The 17189-nt window shown below is 58.8% G+C and overlaps 1 protein-coding gene across 1 annotated transcript in view; it reads left to right on the forward strand.

Annotated features, from left to right (window-relative positions):
- Positions 1 to 17189, forward strand: part of CABIN1 (calcineurin binding protein 1) — a 94262-nt gene that overhangs the window by 26420 nt on the left and 50653 nt on the right. The window contains exons 21-27 of the mRNA XM_007451057.1: positions 1014 to 1175; positions 1889 to 2095; positions 2277 to 2422; positions 4466 to 4727; positions 5115 to 5375; positions 8300 to 8451; positions 9915 to 10093. Coding sequence (XP_007451119.1) covers positions 1014 to 1175; positions 1889 to 2095; positions 2277 to 2422; positions 4466 to 4727; positions 5115 to 5375; positions 8300 to 8451; positions 9915 to 10093 — 1369 coding nt within the window. The remainder of the gene's footprint in view (positions 1 to 1013; positions 1176 to 1888; positions 2096 to 2276; positions 2423 to 4465; positions 4728 to 5114; positions 5376 to 8299; positions 8452 to 9914; positions 10094 to 17189) is intronic.

Genomic DNA, 17189 nt, shown 5'->3' on the forward strand with positions numbered 1-17189 from the left:
TTGAATTTTATTTTATTTATTTTTTTATACAGCAGGTTCTTATTAGTCATCAATTTTATACACATCAGTGTATACATGTCAGTCCCAATCGCCCAATTCATCACACCCCCACCCCCATCCCCTGCTGCTGCTTTCCCCGCTTGGTGTCCATACGTTTGTCCTCTACATCTGTGTCTCAGTTTCTGCCCTGCAAACCGGTTCATCTGTACCATTTTTCTAGGTTCCACATATATGCGTTAATATACGATATTTGTTTTTCTCTTTCTGACTTACTTCACTCTGTATGACAGTCTCTAGATCCATCCACGTCTCAACAAATGACCCAATTTTGTTCCTTTTTATGGTTGAGATATTTGCTATCTTTATGTAACTGATTTCTAATTTTATTGAATTATGTTTGGAGGATGTGGTCTGTATCATACCTAGTTTTGGTATTTGTTGAGACTTGCTTTTTGTCTAGTTTTGGTAAAAATACCACAGATGCTTGAAAAGAATGTATGTTTGCTAATAGTTCGGCATCACAATGGTAGCCGTTGCTCTGACCTCTGTAGATTCACCAGTTGACTATCATTCACCTCCTCTGAGATCCTCACTAATGTCTGTCTGCCAGAGAGAGGTTCCCTCGGTCCTAACGGGATTTATCGTCTGACATTATAACTCTTTAATTCACACCCCTCCACGGGAGTCTGAGCTTCCCAAAGGCAGGGACAGTGTCTCGATGTGCCCAGCATAAGACGGTGCTCAGTAGATATTTGGGGAGCAGATGAATGTCTAAATGAACAAGTGTAGCTAGAAACTGCAAGAAACTGCCTGCGGTGCTGGAAGGAGGGAAGCTGGGCAAATCCTCAGCACACCCTGCAGAGCGGGGCCCAGATGGCTCCCAAGGGGGTGGCAGGCCCGTTCCAGGACACAGGCCCAGACAAGCTCCTCAGGTTAGCAGAGCTGATGGGCCCGCTGTGCAGGCGGCTGCCGGCCCTCCCCCAGATGCCCCTTCCCACCTGCCCACCACCTAGGTGCGCGTCCTCCAGAAGGAGCTTGCTGCATCCACGTCTGAGGACACTCACCCATACAAGGAGGAGCTGGAGACAGCCTTGGAGCAGTGCTTCTACTGCCTGTACAGCTACCCCAGCAAGAAGAGCAAGGCCAGGTACCTGGAGGAGCACTCGGCTCAGCAGGTGAGGGCCCCCTGGGGGCGGGGCCTGGGCTCCCCTGGTGCGGGTGCTGTGGTGGCGGTGGTGGGGTCGGGTGGGGGGGTGGGATTTGCTGCATCAGGTGGACTAGTCCCACCAAAGAAAGTTCTTGGTTTCCTCGCAAGAACTAGTTTCATAAATGTTGGCTAATCATTCAGAAATGCAGCATGGCAATTTTTCAGTAGATCTTTTTCCCCCAATTCGATTAATGCAGATAATTCCTTAGAGGGTTTCCGTTCTTTTGGTGTTTGGTTTTCAGACCGCTAGTGGGTGTGTTACCTCAGTGGTCCTGAACACGGTCAATTATTCTTTGAGGGAGTCCGTCCCCTAAGTGCGTGCGACTCTGAGCAGGGTCTCTGCCGTGACCCCCGTGGCATGCAGAGCGCCCTGGCCCAGAGCAAGTGCTTGGTCAGTATTTGGCAACTAGGTGACCTGCCCTCTGTCATGGCCATGTGGACTCGGAGCGAGTCCTCGGTTCCAGTGTTGGTCTCTATAAAGACCAGGTTTGTGCTGGTTCACTTTTCTGCTCGTCACACACTTGGGTTTGGGGATTGCAGTCGGCGAGCAGATGTTTTAAGTATGTGGGAGTCATTTGAGGCTCTCCTCGTCTACATTGGATACTGAGCGTTTCTGTAGAAGGACTTTCCCCTGTGCGCTCTACCTGGACCGCACTATGGCCTGCCTCTGCCTTCTTTCAGGTGGATCTGATATGGGAGGATGCCCTGTTCATGTTTGAGTACTTTAAGCCCAAGACCCTTCCTGAGTTTGACAGCTATAAGACCAGCACCGTGTCCGCTGACTTGGCCAACCTCCTGAAGCGAATTGCCACCATCGTGCCCCGCACAGAGCGGCCAGCCCTGAGCCTGGACAAAGTCTCCGCCTACATCGAGGGCACCTCTGCAGAGGTAGGAGCTGGTGTGCCGGTCGTGTCCTGTCTCCTCCAGCACCTCCGCCTGTGTGCCTTGGCCTCTCCCCTGCTCTGCGCCAGCTGGCAGGGCCCTGGGAAGTGAAGGGTCCTGGTCGCACCCTGGTGACACCCGAGTTCCTGGCTCCATGTCCCCTCACCCTTGCCGTCTCACCTGCCAGGTGCCCTGCCTCCCGGAAGGGGCCGACCCCTCCCCTCCGGTGGTGAATGAGCTCTACTACCTCCTGGCTGATTACCATTTCAAAAACAAGGAGCAGTCCAAGGCCATCAAGTTCTACATGCACGACATCTGCGTCTGCCCCGATAGGTCAGCCGCCGGGTGCTGGGCAGGCCGGCTGTGGGAGGGCTGGGGACTTGTCTCGGAGAGCTCTTCCTAGGGTGGTTTGGGGTTCCCCTGCCCACAGCAAGGAGGCCAGGGAGAAGGAAAGAGAGGGCAGGTGGGCTCCGCAGAGGAGGAGGGGCAGGGCCTTCTTCCGCAGTCCCTGGGGTGGGGGCGGGGTCAAAGCAGGCAACTGTGTCCTTCTGGTCGCAGCCCGCAGCCCTGGGGAGTCAGCTGGGTGGACTCCTGCTTCTTCCACTGCAGTGTCTTTCGTTGTGGTTATTTTCTTCTTTGGGGGCAGGGGAGGGGGGGCTCCTTTCTTCCTGAGATGCAGTGTGTTGATGGCAGGAGAGCCCATCGTACGTAAGGCTCATGCTTTCTTCCCAGTGGTCCCTGGTGGCCTGTTCTTAAATCGTACTGATTGGCCTGATCCTCGTGAAGGGCCTGCTAAGCTCATAAAGTCTGACTCGCTTGACTGAGAGGGAATCTTTTCTGATGGCTGCTGCGCCTAGGAGGGCCAGGGTCAGAAGGGGACCACTCTCTGCTGGTGACCTGTGTCTGAAGGGTCCAGAGTGGCCTCCATAGGCAGCCCTCCTGGGAGTTGTCGGGAACAGAGGGCTCTGCCTTATCAGGCAGGACCCACCTGACTGGGGCAGGAGGGCTGGGGTCTGGGTGGAGAAGCCAGTGCATGATTCCCACAGCTGTGGGAAAGGCTCTCCCGCAGCCCCTCTTGCTCAGCCTGTGGTTTCCTCCAGGCAGGGGCCTGTGTGGTGGTGGCCTTGGCTGTCCTCCCTGTGGTCGCTGCTGACTGGGGTCGTGAGGCCCAGGGTCGCCGTGGCTTAGGGTCGCGTGGCCCGGGGTGGTGGATCAGAGCTGCACTCAGGCTGGCTGAGTGGTCACTCCCTGCTGCTGCCACGTCTGAAAAGTGACAGTGACAACACCCACCTGTTCGAGGGAAGGGGGAGCCTGGTTCCTGGCAGCACCCAGAGGAGCGTTTCAAGTTTTTGTGACCATGTGTCTGTGTTCTGCTTGCTTGTATTTGCAACAGGAGATGGTGGTTTCTGTTTTGGTCTCATGCAGGCACGTAGGCATCTTCTGTGGTGTGGAAGGAGCTGCCCAGGTGGAAGGTCCCTGACCATTCCCACCATGCTCCCAGGCCCCACCCCTGGAGAAAGGGGTGCTCAGGACCCCTCTCGAGGGGGGTCCTGCACTGTCCTCTCAGGTCTTTCCTGCTCCCTCATCTCTGGTCACTTGGAGAGCAGTGGAAGTGCCTGGAAGCTTTGTGAGCTGCCCAGGTTCCCCTGACCTTGCACAGCCCAGGGACGCCAGGGGCCGGCTTTGAAGTTTGTGCCGTGGTAGTGGAAGACTTGTCAGTCTGCGGAGGGTAGCATGCCCATGTGATTGCTGCCTTTTCTGTTCTCTGTGCTAGAGAATTCCAGACTCTTTCAAGGGCCCAGAAATGGTCTTGGTGCCTCAGAGAGGCTCCTGCATTCTCACCAGCAGTTTCTCTGGGGTGGTCTCAGAATGATGGGGTCTCATCCATCACATGGTCCCCTTGCTGTCCATCTTGCTGCTGGTGCCTGAGCTGGAGAGGGCAGGGTCCCAGTGGGGAGTGAGGAGCCGGCAGAAGCTAGGTGGCAGGGGTCTCAGGAGTCTGGGCTGCTCCGTGCTGTTGGTCAGGGAGGTTATAGGTCATGAGATTACAGCTGCGGAGCAGGCCCTTTCCTCCCTCTCAGAGCCATCCTGGGGGGACGTCCTCCAGGCAGGGGAGCAGAGGGCAGCAGGCTGCCAGCGTCTGGCTATGCCGGGGCGACCCTCTCAGGGCGGTGCCTGAGTGCCGCGAGGGGCTGGGTGACTTGTGCCCTGTGCTGTTCTCTGGAGGTGGGCCTGTGGGCCCATGTTTCCTGGCTCAGGGATGCCCGCGGTGGTGGAGTTAGGAAGTCTGGGGTGGGGCCCATGTGCCCGTGGGCACCGTGTCTGCAGGGCAGTGAGGGCAGCAGTATGTTGAGCCGGGCTGTGTCATGACCACAGGTTTGACTCCTGGGCGGGCATGGCCCTTGCCCGGGCCAGCCGCATTCAGGACAAACTGAACTCCAACGAGCTGAAGAGCGATGGGCCCATCTGGAAGCATGCCACACCCGTGCTGAACTGCTTCCGGCGGGCCCTGGAGATCGACAGCTCCAACCTGTCCCTGTGGATCGAGTTCGGCACCATGTCCTATGCCCTGCACTCCTTCGCCTCGCGCCAGCTGAAGCAGTGGAGGCCCGAGCTGCCCGCTGAGCTTGTGGCGCAGGTGAGGGGCAGGGGCGGCCGCTGTCCTGGGGTCCATGCCAGCTTGGTCCCTGGTCTCTGGACGCCGGGTCCGGGGTGGGTGAGTCCAGGGCCAGTCTCCTGTGAGCGCTGGTCAGCCACCAGTTTCAGGGCCGTGGAGAAGCTGTTGTCTCTTCCCTGCTCCCTCAGAGGAGCTTGTTGAGTCCTTGTAAAATTCTTGACACTGTGCTAGGAAGTTTGAAGCCCCTCCTGGTGGGGGAATGTTCCCCTAGTGTGGGTGCCAGGTGTCTGGCCCAAGGTCTGTGTGCTGCAGGGGCTCCCTTGGCTCCTTGAAAAGGGACGCGAAGGAGCCACACGGCGTGTCAGTGTGGCAGGTGTGGCATTAGGACACCACATGGTCTCATTCCAGATGGAGGAGCGGCGAGACAGCATGCTGGAGACCGCCAGGCACTGCTTCACGTCGGCGGCGCGCTGCGAGGGTGACGGGGATGAGGAGGAGTGGCTCATCCACTACATGCTGGGCAAGGTGGCTGAGAAGCAGCAGCAGCCGCCCACCGTGTACCTGCGGCACTACCGGCAAGCCGGCCACTACCTGCATGAGGAGGCGGCCCGCTACCCCAAGAAGATCCACTACCACAACCCCCCCGAGCTGGCCATGGAGGCCCTGGAGGTGACACTGCGCTGGCCCCGGGTGGAGACATGGGGAGGGGACGGGCCAGTCTCACTGTCTCCCTGGGGATGGGGCACACGGTCCCAGTGACTTCCCTGCAACCCACTGGAAACTTCTTTGTGTGCAGTTCAATTAAAACAGCCTTTCCTCTCTCTCTCTAAGGGGTGTTCACCATCCTTTCTGGGGGAGGGAGCATTAGCACGCGGCATCCCTGGCTCCGGGGCACTCGCGCCTGCAGCCTTGTCCCTGGGTGCATGGAAGAGCTCCCAGCCTGCAGTGGGTGCCCCAAGTACCTATCCTGGTGGGACTCAGCCGGGCAGCCGCCGGCCCTCTGGACCCCCGGTTCAGGGTCTTGCGCTGCTCCTTCTGAGCAGAGTGCGTGTGCGCTGCCTGGATTTGCATCTGTGGTTCCAGGTGTGTGGCTCAGTGCTCTCGTTGGTGCCCATGGTGGTACCTTGAGGGGGCCACTGAGGACGCAGTGCAGGCTTCCCAGGCTTCCCAAGGCCCTGGGCTTGTCAGCGTCACCCTTTCTCAGGCTGCGTGTCTGCCCCCACCGATCCCCCGCCCAGAAAGGTGCTTGAAATTTGGGGCAAAATCTGCTTGCGTAATGCCTTTTTTGCATTTAGATTTTTTTTTTCTGTTTATTAAATTAATACATGTTAATGGTTAAGAAAAATGTAATAATCAAATAATTCAGAAGTGTTTAAACTGAAAAGTTAAAGTCCTCACTGATCCTAGCTCCTCATCCACAATAATCCACGTTGACATTTTGGCCCTGTCCTTGTTTTTCTAGGCATGTTTCCTATTAACATGTAGACACACAGTAACATTTTCTTACCATCTTTTAATTTGTTTTTCTCATTGGGCTAGATGTAGTGGAAGGAGCTGGGGTTTCCTTCATGTTCTCCTGCCCCCTGGCCTGGCTGAGCGCCCAGCCCCTTCTTCATGGGTGTGGCCTCTCCTCCACTCCCTCTGTGAAGGGTGCAGGCTGGGCGTGGCTTCGTGTGTGTGTGTGTGTGTGTGTGTGTGTGTGTGTGTGTGTGTGTGTGTGTGTGTGTGACAGAGAGGTGAAAGCACTGAGTCCTAACCACTAGGCCACCAGGGGTGTCCCAGGGAGCACTCCTCTGAGCCCTTCCCAAGGTCACGTAACATTAGATCAACGACGGCCTATGCCTGGAGCCTTGTGATCTGCGAGCCTTGTGAGCAAACAAAAAAGTCGCGTTTTAAAAAGTTCGCTTTTTTAAAGTGCTCCATGCTGAGTGGTGTATAGCAGTGTTGGGCCACCTCTGGGGGTTCCTTGTGGAGCGTGGAAGGAAACTTCCTATCTAGTCCTTCCCCGGCAGCATCCTGGTAGCTGTCCACACAGCCCAGGCCCCATGTCCTTCCCCATCGCATTTCTTTCATGCTTTGCACTTGGGTCAGGAGCCTGTCCTTGGAGGGACTTCCGCTTGGGGCATGAGAAGGCTGCCGCCCAGAGGAGTGGCTGGCGTGCCCTGAGGCCGCTGAGGGAGGGCAGTCAGCACACTCAGCCTGGGCTGTCTCACTCTCAGGAGAACGACTGCTCTCTTTTCTCCTGCATGTATCTTCCTTGGACTTTTGGCCTCTGCTGCTGTCTGATAGAACCAGTGAGCAGGCAGGATGCTGGCCCTTCAGGGCCCAGGACCTTCCGGATGAGGGGCTGAGGCCACCCTCCCAGCACACCACCCGGGCTCTCAGGGGGCAGGTGCTCAGCTGGACCATGTGTCTATCTTGCTTTAAAAATGGGATTCCGGGCTTCCCTGGTGGCACAGTGGTTGAGAGTCCACCTGCTGATGCAGGGGACACTGGTTTGTGCCCCGGTCCGGGAGGATCCCACATGCCACGGAGCAGCTGGGCCCGTGAGCCACGGCCGCTGAGCCTGCGCGTCCGGAGCCTGTGTTCTGCAACAGGAGAGGCCACAACAGTGAGAGGCCCGCTGTACCAAAAAAAAAAAAAAGGCCAACTAGTTTTTTCACTAGAAAATCTATGATTCTCGGGAAAATCAACTTTGAAGTTGGCCTTGAAGTTTTAGAATTTAAGATTTGAATCATCTCTAACTTTAAGAATTTAACCTTGCCCTGGTGAAAATTCCCCTCTGTTCTTGAGCCTTTATTCAAAATACTTTACCTGCTGCTTGCATGACCTTTGCCAGTGGAACACTTGGCTTTCCCCTGAGTTTGGCCACCTGGGCACATATGGGTGCCCCGCATCTAAAAATGGACTTTCTGGGCCGGTTTCTCTGGGGCCCACGGGTTGGCTGGAGGTGGAGGGGCTCTGGGTGTAGGCTCCTCTGTCCGGGGTGCCCACTTGAGAGTGTGGCCTGGGCTGGACCACCAGGCATCTCACCTGGGTGCGTCCTGGCTGGTGTCTGTCTAGAACTGCCTCTGGGTGAGGAGAAGCTGGTTAATCGGGGCCTGTGGCCACAGCAGTCTTCGTGTCGCCCACTGTGCTGTCCGTGGGAGCCAAGTGGCATCCACACCTGGCTGGGAAGGTCAGGCCTGGTCACCTGTGGTGTGTGACACTTCCTGGGGGCAGTAAAGTGCCCTGGGCTCTCCTGGCTGGGGGCCTGGGCCGCTGGCCTCATGCTTGTGAACGGACGAGTGTGGTGAGGACGGAGGAAAGGAGGGAAGGCCCAGGCCTCACTGCTGCAGCACTGCCTGCCCGCCTCTGTCCGCAGGGCGGCTCCGGGGTGGGGACACAGACAGAAGTCCCACTACTTGTGGCCTCAGGGAGCCCATGGTGCGGGGGAGACGTGTGTGCAGGAGCTGTCCACTCTCCGCGGTACCAGGAGGGGGTGTGGGTGCTGGGTGGGAGGCTGTGCTGGATTAACAGCTGGTGGGGTGGTGGGGGTGGGCAGCGAACCTCGGCAGCTGGGAGGGCTGCTCACACCCGCGTCCTTGTCCCAGGTGTACTTCCGGCTCCACGCATCCATCCTGAAGCTCCTGGGGAGGCCCGACTCTGGGGTCAGTGCAGAGGTACTGGTCAGCTTCATGAAGGAGGCTGCAGAAGGGCCCTTTGCCAGGGGCGAGGAGAAGAACGCGCCCAAAGCCTCAGAAAAGTGAGTAGCACGTGCTTCCGGCGGTTGGGCGGCGGCTGGGCAGTGAGCATTGGGGTGGGGAGGGATCTGCTGAGTCTCCTGGAGCCTGCAGAGTCAGGTCTGGCCCGAGGCTCCCAGTGGCTGGGCCGAGGCCCTTCTGTTGAACCTGAGACAGAGAGGCTGCTTGTGCGTGCCCATCACCTTCTCATCCTTGGACAGTCCCTGGAGGAGCTGACTCCCCCTCCCAGCGCAGCTCTGCCTGTGTGGATGCTGCATGCGGCAGCCTCCTACCCTGGCACCCTCTGCCAGGGCCTCTCCCTGGGGTGGGGCCCTCTGAGAGCTGCTGCCCCTTCTCCCGAGAGGCCGGGAGGGTGTGAGAGGCAGGGGCTCCTCTCGCAGCACCAGAGAGCTTGTGGCGCTGGGGCCCTGATGGGGTTCCCTTGGCAGGCCTGGGCCAGACCCCCGGGCCTCCCCTTGATTGTGGGTCACCCCGGGATCTGCGTCCTGGAGCTCTGGCTCAGCTTGCCCCATCCCTGGGCCCTTGCCTGGCTGGGCACCGTGCAGGCTCTGCCCAGTGCTAGAGAGACCTACACCCGGGGCCTGTCAGCTATGGGACAAGTGGGCACATGTGTGGCGGGTCACCAGGTGGACACGGTGTGCCCAGAGACTGTAGTCATACAAGGCCCCCAAGGCACAGTGATATGGCCTTTTTGTGATTGTAACTTTTTTTTTAACTTAAAACTTATACAAATAATACACAAATACATACTAGTTATAGAAAATTCTGGTAATGTATAAATGTATGGACTAAAACATGACAAATCCTTTCTCACCCCCAGAGTTAGCATCTGTTCATGGTTGAGTTTCCCAAATCATGTTCTGTGCATTTGCACACACTTCCACGTAAACGTCCAGTTATAGGGGTTCTTTTATTTTATAAAAACAAGCTCCTGGAGGTGTTGCAGAGTTTGCTTTTTCCCAGCAGCGAGTCTGGGACCCACTCTGTAGATGGTGCCCACTTGTCTGGGTGTGTGTTATTGCAGAGCACAGGTGCGCCCTGCTCTCAGCCATTTCCTTGCACGTTTCAGGTGTTTTTAACTTTTTTCTCAGCATTGTTGTAGCATATACCCTTGTACACGTGTGAGTGCGCAGTAAATCCAGATGTTTGTCCACACACTGATTGGGATGAATTGTGTCAGGCCGCAGGTGTCACACGAGGGGCGCTGGGCGGGTGCTTCTGAGGAGGGGTCTCCCGGGCGTGAGACGTGAGCTGCTGGCAAGCGCAGCTGTGAGGCGTGGGCAGCTCCCGGCTGGGGCCCGTGGGGCCACCCCTTCAGCCCCTGGATGCCAGAGGGGGTGGGTGTCACCAGAGGCGCTGGGAACAGGGGCCCCTGCCCTGGGAAGGGCACCATCCAGACTGGTACATGCCCCATTTCAGTGGGCCGCGGAGGTTCTGACCTGCGCCCCGACCCTCTGGTCCACAGGGAGAAGGCCTGCCTGGTGGACGAGGACTCCCACTCTTCAGCTGGGACACTGCCGGGCCCCGGAGCCTCCCTCCCTTCCTCCTCTGGCCCAGGTCTGACATCCCCACCTTACACAGCCACTCCGATTGACCACGATTACGTCAAATGTAAAAAACCCCACCAGCAGGCGACGCCGGACGGTACAGTCCCTGTTCTCCCTCCTGCCAGCCCAGGGCGGCACGCCAATCACGGGGGCGGGTGCTTCGGGTGATGAGCCGCTTTGTTTTGGTGAGGGGGGTGCCGGGTCTGGGGTGACACGGGCAATGTTGCGGCTGTTCATTAACCTCATGGACTCACGGTGATCCTGTGCTCCCCAGACATGCTCAGGGTCACCACCTGCCCCCGCCCACCTGGGGGCCTTTGCGAGCCTGCATTTCCTACCTGTGAGCTGAGGACGTGAAAGGGCGGTTGGGAGGCCGCTGGCGTCTGCAGGCAGCCCCGAGTGGCCCCCACGTTATTACGGCACGTCCTTCTGATGATTGGGGAGGGCCGTGACTCTGAGTCTGTCACCCCGGGAATCCAGATGGGTTGGTGGTGGGGTCAGCTGGCTCCCCACGTGGGACGGGCAGGTGGTGGTCGGTCACCCACATCCTTACTAACACCGGAGGCTTGCATGCCAGCCTCGTAGCTCAGTCTCTTCATGTTCCCCTCACCTGCACGGCACCGGGCCAACTGGTGGGCCTTGGGGGCCACTAAGTGGAACCCTGGGGGCAGTGACAGTGCTGAAGGCCACCCAGGCCCTCTCTCCCACGTCGCTCAGCTTGGCAGGACCCAGTGCACAGCCCCTGGAGAGCAGGGCTTGGGAGCAGGGCCAGGGCAGAGCTGCTGGAGGGGGGCAAGGTGGCAAACTAGACTCCTCGGGGTGTGGTTTGTGACCCAAGAGGAGAGGATGCTGGCGGTGTCCCCTCCAGGGTTCAGGGTGGCCTGTGGTGTGTGTGGAGGGGCTGTGGTCTGAGCGTGTGCAGGTCTGAGCGTGTGCTGTGTGTCTATCACCTCCCTGCCCACCCCAGAGCAGGGAGCATGGACCCGGGAGCTGGCTGGCCTGATCTTCCCGCTGTGATACCGCAGACATTCCTGAAACAGAGACCTTCCAGGTCTCACTCACCTCAAGTTAAACCCTGTTCTCTCCTTTTACTCTTGAGAATATTGAGAAAACACTGGAAATAAGTCCTTGCTTGGGAATTCCATTCTGCCAGGTACCTCCTGGAGGAATTATCACCAGGCCAGTCTCAGGAGGGAGGAACGCCTCTCAGGGTGTCCCATGCTGGCACACCTGTGTGTGTGTGGAGCCGTGGGGAGCAGAGCACTGGGGACAGGTGCCGGTGTAACATGTCCTGGGCACCTGGTTCTGGAAGCTTGTAGGGGGAGCCACACAAATACGATCAGATATTATTTCAGTGGTTGTACGTTTTTGAATGGTTGTAAAAACTTTTTATGCAAAGTGATTCTTGTTAATGACATGGAGCCTTTGAGATCCCATGGCTCGCTGTGGCCAGCCCCAGCTGGTTGTGCCAGGAAGCTCTGCGCTGGCCAGGCCTATCTACGGTGCTGTTAGAACTCTCAGCCCTCACCTCAGAGAGAAAGCGGCGTCCACAGCACGAGAATGTTTGGGGCCCTGAGCTAGCCGTGGTCTTGGAACGTTGGAGTGGCCCTAGGGCAGCCTTGCTGGCTGCCGGGCAAGGCCCTGGCTAGGGCAGAAGCAGCAGGCTGCTGATGCCGGGGGACGTGCTGGAGCCTCCAGGGTCTGTCTGCACCAGCCACCTCAGCTCCTACCTCCCATGACCAGCCTGGGGTCTCCTGCTACAGGAGGTTGGGGGCCAGCGTGGAGCCCCTGCCTGGCGAGGAGGACGGCGCGTGCCCCCAGCCCTGGTGCAGATGAGTGTGCAGAGGCTGGGGCCCTGCTCGAGGTCAGACGGGGCGGCCAGGGCAGAGCCACCTTGCCCCCTCCACCAGCTCTGCCCTCGGCAAGGATTTCACTTCTCTGAGCCACAGCTTCCACACCCGTGGGACGGGGGTGACGTTCTCCTCGTGGGTGTTAAGCAAGGGCGCCTGTGGGTCACAGCCGCCTCCTAGATGCAGGCACCCCTGTCGTCGGAGCTGGCAGGGGCCTCGGGCACCGCTGCTCAGCCGGGGGAGCTCAGGTGTGGGGTCAGTCACCCTGGCTTTGTGCCCTGACCCTCCAGCTGTGGCACGGCCTCAGAAGAGGGGCAGGTGGCGTCCTCTGAAGTCGGCCCCCGAGGGGCCCTGGTCCTCTGCACCACAGGGACCATCAGGCTAACTTGCCGCCTGCTGGACGGGCAGCCGAGTGCCAGGCCCTCCCTGGGGTGTGGTGAGGAGACCCAGCCTCAGGGCCGCACTGCACTTGAGGATGCCTCTGCTTCACCACCAGGAGCCAGCCGGGCTCAGTTCTGACCTGGAGAGAGATTGAGGAGAGATTTAGGAAGATGGCTGTGGCCTATGTAGGGAGCTTGACAGTTATTCATTGTCTTAGTAATTACTTAGCATAGGAGGCCCCGGGGTGCTCTCTGAACCGGCCCCACCTGCACGCTTGAGGCCCCCACACCAGGGTGGGGAGCTTCCTGCAGCCTGTCTGCGGCCCTGGGGAGAAGTCCTTGGAACTGGCCCTCGGGCGGCTGGAGGCGCCCACGGCTGACCTGAGGGGCCCTGGTTGGGCTTAGAGGGATGGAGACAGAGACAGAGCAGGACCTCCGCTCCTGGCAGCTCCGCCTGCCTCACCTCTCCCTTCCATCCGTCTTGGGATTCGCCCGCAGTGCTGAAATCTTCCATGTTGGAGCATGTTGGGACCTTCAGGGGGCTTCCAGAGATCACCGCTCACACAGGCTCGACCACAGTGTGATGAGGTTCCCAAACAAGCTCTGTGCTCCTCCCCACATGCGATGTGCAGTGTGCGCGTGTGTGCCTATATGTGCGTGTGTGTGCATGGGCGCCCCACCACGAAGCCGTGCGTGCTCGATCCGCGTGGGGCTCTAGGCTGGGTCCTGGGAGTGGTAGCGGGTACCCGTCCTCACGGTTGCCCGGTGGGCTTGGCTGTGTGTCCTGTCCCCCATGAGGGAGTGAGCTGAGGGCAGGAGGCTGCAGGGCTAGTTGGGGTGGAGCCAAGGGCACCTGGGGTCTCGGTGTCCTCCCCCACCCGCCCTGGGCCAGTGGGGAGGCCACACTGGGGAGGTCCCCGCAGCCTGGAAGGCACTGGATCTGTGCGTCTTCCTGTTGGAAGTTCCCTGGTGGCAGGGCCCAGGGAGCGGGACCTTTATAGAACAGCCTGGGCCCTGGCTTGGACTGGCCAGGACCCTCACTGTCTGGCTGTTGTGCTCCACATCACTTTGGAATGTCGGAGCCAGAGCCGGAGGGGGCCTCAGGGTGGGGCTCTCCAGCCTGCCCAAGGCCCCGCCCGTCCTGCGGCCCTGTGCCAGGTACATGGCACAGCCCTGGGCTCTGCCCTGCTGCGGGTGCTTGGTACAGGAGCAGGTGTGAATCTGTGAACAGCGGAGGGTCCCATAGAGACCTGTCCTGGTCTCTTGGTGGGTGGGAAGACTTCCTGAGGGGGAAGCTTAGCTAAGATCTGAGGAGGTCACTGTCGGGGAGGGGAGGGCAAGCCGGGGTCAGGCAAGCGGGAGCCACAGGGGCTGGGGTGGGTGCAGGGTGCCTGTGTGGCCCCCTTTACAGCGTGAACCATGGCTGCCCTGAGCCCCAGGGGTAGGTGTGGGCCATGTGGGTCTTCAGGGCAGCCCAGCGTGCCTGTGTCAAGCCCCCTCACGACCATCCATCCTCACCTGCCATGCCGTCACTGTCACCGTCTGTGTCATGTCCCATCTGTGCTCGTCCTCGCCCACTCGCCCACGCTGCCTCCACCAATATTGCCCGTGCTGCCCCTAACCCTGACCACTGTTCTCCAGGCTGTCCTCTGCTTGTGCTGTCACAGCTCGCTTCAGGGACCGAGCTGACCGCATGCTGACCCTCAGTCCGGCTCCCTGCTTCCTGGTGGCCGGGAGCACCTCTGTATTGCTGTCCTGTGGTTTGGAGAGTGTGTGTTTGATGTGCTTGGCTTCTGCCCCGGCCCATCATCCTGGTTCTGGCCAGACGCACATGCAGCAGTGGCCTCCCCGCACTGCCCGCCCGCCCGCCTGTCCGGCAGGCAGCTCAATCTGTGTTTCCGTTGCTTTATTCTTTCTTGCTTAAAAGGGTAGCAAAGGCAACAGACTATAAGCTACAAGGTGTTCTTTACAAGGACAAGGGTGTAAAAATGCTCACCGTGTGCTCTGCAGCCGTGGTGCCCTCGGCCTGGCCGAGGGGACAAGCCTACGCTGGGCTTGTCCTGCACATAGACCTTCTCCTCATGGAGCCCAGGTGGTCCTGCGAGTCCCCACAAGGTGGGACTGGTGTCGGGCCAAGGAGGGAGGCTGGCAGAGGGCAGAGCCCGTCACCTTCTCTGTCCTCTTCTCCCTCATTCTCACCTTTTAAAAACGTCTTTGGGCCGTAGCTGGTCATGGCATCTGTTAGCGTCTGCTGTGTGCTGGGCCTAGGAGAGGGCGCCGTGGGGAGAGCCGAGACGAGATCTCAGTTGGGTCTGTGTCCCTGGGGCAGTGCTTGGTGTCGTGAGGGAGTGCCATGAGCTGGCTCTGGGGTTTGGTGGATCGGGGGGACTTCCTGGAGGAGGTGGGCCTCCAGAGAGAGCTGCAGGGCCATTTTGGGTGAGGGGCCATGGGAGCAAAGACATGGAGGTTGGAGAGTCCTGTGGCATTTGGACACTGAGGTGACTGGGTGGGTGGAAGAGAGACCTTGAGGGAGAGAGCTTGGGAAGCAGCAGGGCCTGGAGGCCACAGGGGAGCGGCGTGGTTGCAGTGTCTCTCTCTCTGGCTCTGAGAAAGGCAGGTTCCCAGTCATCCTCTGTTAGAATAGCCTTCCTGGGAACCCCTCCAGGTAGCTGTGGGATGCTGCTCTCACCTGACCTGCTCTGCCTCCCCTGGTATCAGGGTCGAGAGGCAGCTGCCCACCCACCTGCCGTTAGGAACGCAGAGCTGCCCGAGGCCTCCCTGGTCAGTGCCTTGCCGGCTCGGGGAGCAGCGTGGTGCACGGTGAGGGCTCAGGGCAAGGGGCACACCGTGAGGCCAGGTCTTCTCCCCATTCTTTTTATTTATTTATTTGTTTTGTTTGTTTGTTTATTTATTTATTTGGCTGCATTGGGTCTTCATTGCTGTGCGCGGGCTTTCTATAGTTGTGGCAAGCGGGGTCCTCTCTTCGTTGCAGTGCGTGGGCTTCTCATTGCGGTGGCTTCTCGTTGTGGAGCACGGGCTCTAGGCGCACAGGCTTCAGTTGTTGTGGCTCGTGGGCTCTAGAGCGCAGGCTCAGTAGTTGTGGCACAGGAGCTTAGTTGCTCCGTGGCATGTGGGATCTTCCCGGAGCAGGGCTTGAACCCGTGTCCCTTGCATTGGCAGGGGGGGGGTTTTCACCTGCACCACCAGGGAAGTCCCCTCCCCATTCTTTAAAATTTTTTTTTTTTAAATTTTTTTTTGGCCGTGTTGGGTCTTTGTTGCTATGTGTGGGCTTTCTCTAGTTGTGGCGAGCGGGGGCTACTCTTCGTTGCAGTGCGTGGGCTTCTCATTGCAGTGGCTTCTCTTGTTGCAGAGCACGGGCTCTAGGCTCGCAGGCCTCAATAGTTGCGGCACATGGGTTCCGTAGTTGCAGCACGCGAGCCCTAGAGTGCACGGGCTTCAGTAGTTGTGGCTCACGGGCTTAGTTGCTCTGTGGCGTGTGGAAGCTTTCCGGAGCAGGGATTGAGCCCATGTCCCCTGCATTGGCAGGCGGATTCTTAACCACTGCGCCACCAGGGAAGTCCCTTCTCCCCACTCTGAGCATTGGGGGCCTGGCTCCACTGCTCCCTCTCTGGGGGTGGGTGGGGCGGGTTTCTGGTGTCTCTTCTCTTGGAGGTCTGTCCAGTCTTCTTGGCCTGCAGGAGGGCACCCATCCCACACCCCAGCCCTACTCCCGGTGGACAAGTCCCTTCCTGGCGGTCATCAGGGCCCGACTGAGGCAGGTTTTGCCCGGTTGAAAGATTTCTCAAAATATTGATTCCACCCAAGTTTACAGTTCTTAGAAACCAGTTGTTTTCTGGTCGGCAGAAAATTGGTGATGTTTTCAGGGCTCAGCAGCCAGAGTTGCTGCAGTTTTGATCACACAAGCATGCATCTTTTTCCTTGAGCTTTCATATAGCTGAGCTAATGGACTAGCTGGCTGTGGCCGTTTCTAGCCTTCCTGCCAGAGCAAATGGAGAAAACACAGCAGGGAACATGTGTCTTGTAACCAGAGGTTTTTCAGGCTGGCCTGCAAATCCTGAGAATGTTCAGGGGATGTGAACTGAGTCAAACCCACATAAAGAAAGCCCCGGTGGGACAGGGGCTTGTGTCACCAGGCCGGGCTCCTTTCCCTCTGCACCCCCAGCTCTGTTCACTTGCCCTGGCTGTGGGTCCCCCGGAGGTGGTGGTGGGGGTGCCCGGGCTGAGAAATCAGGTGGACAGATGCACGTCCCTCTTAGGTTCAGAGGAAGGGCTGCGGCGGCCCAGGGGAGTGGAAGTGAACCTTTCCGGTGATTAACAGTAAGAGTGACATATTTATAACCCTGCCTCACGTATGTATTAGTGTGAGCAGGTTCTGTGTGGACAGGTTCTAAAAAAGTGCCCTGGAAGGAGTGTAGGGCTGCCTGTGTAGCCGGCCCTCCACCCCGGTGCCAGCTCTCTTTCCTGCCGGCCTCTAGGCAGCCCACTAAGGAAGTTGGGAGCTTGGGCGGTGGGTGGTCCCCAGGGTCCACCCACCTGTGTGCCTTTCCTGGGAAGGCCCTCCCACCCAGCCCTGCGGGTCGCCGGCTCTTCAGCTGAGTCTGGCTCTGCCTTAGGACCAGGGGCCCGGAAAGCCCCAGTGCAGCCCCTCCACAGGCCCCCACGTGGGGCCTCACTTGCTTCTTAGTATTTAAAATCAGGATCATTTTCAGCAGTCTCATGCCGACCCTCTCTGACACACAAGACCCGAGAGGATTGGAGATACTTGGCCCCGGGCCTCCTGAGTCCCCGTTGGTGTCTGTCTTTGCAGCGATACACTTATCCTGTTTCCCAGGCATGAGCATCCCCCACCCTCTTGCTTCACAGACCCTTGCCTCCCCCAAGCTGCAGGGGGTGCTGCGTGATGTGGCCCCTGGGGGCTTCCCGGCCCTTTACATGTCCCTGC

Source organism: Lipotes vexillifer, unplaced genomic scaffold, assembly GCF_000442215.2.
Source record: "Lipotes vexillifer unplaced genomic scaffold, Lipotes_vexillifer_v1.1 scaffold1783, whole genome shotgun sequence".
NCBI classification, from domain to species: Eukaryota; Metazoa; Chordata; class Mammalia; order Artiodactyla; family Lipotidae; genus Lipotes; species Lipotes vexillifer.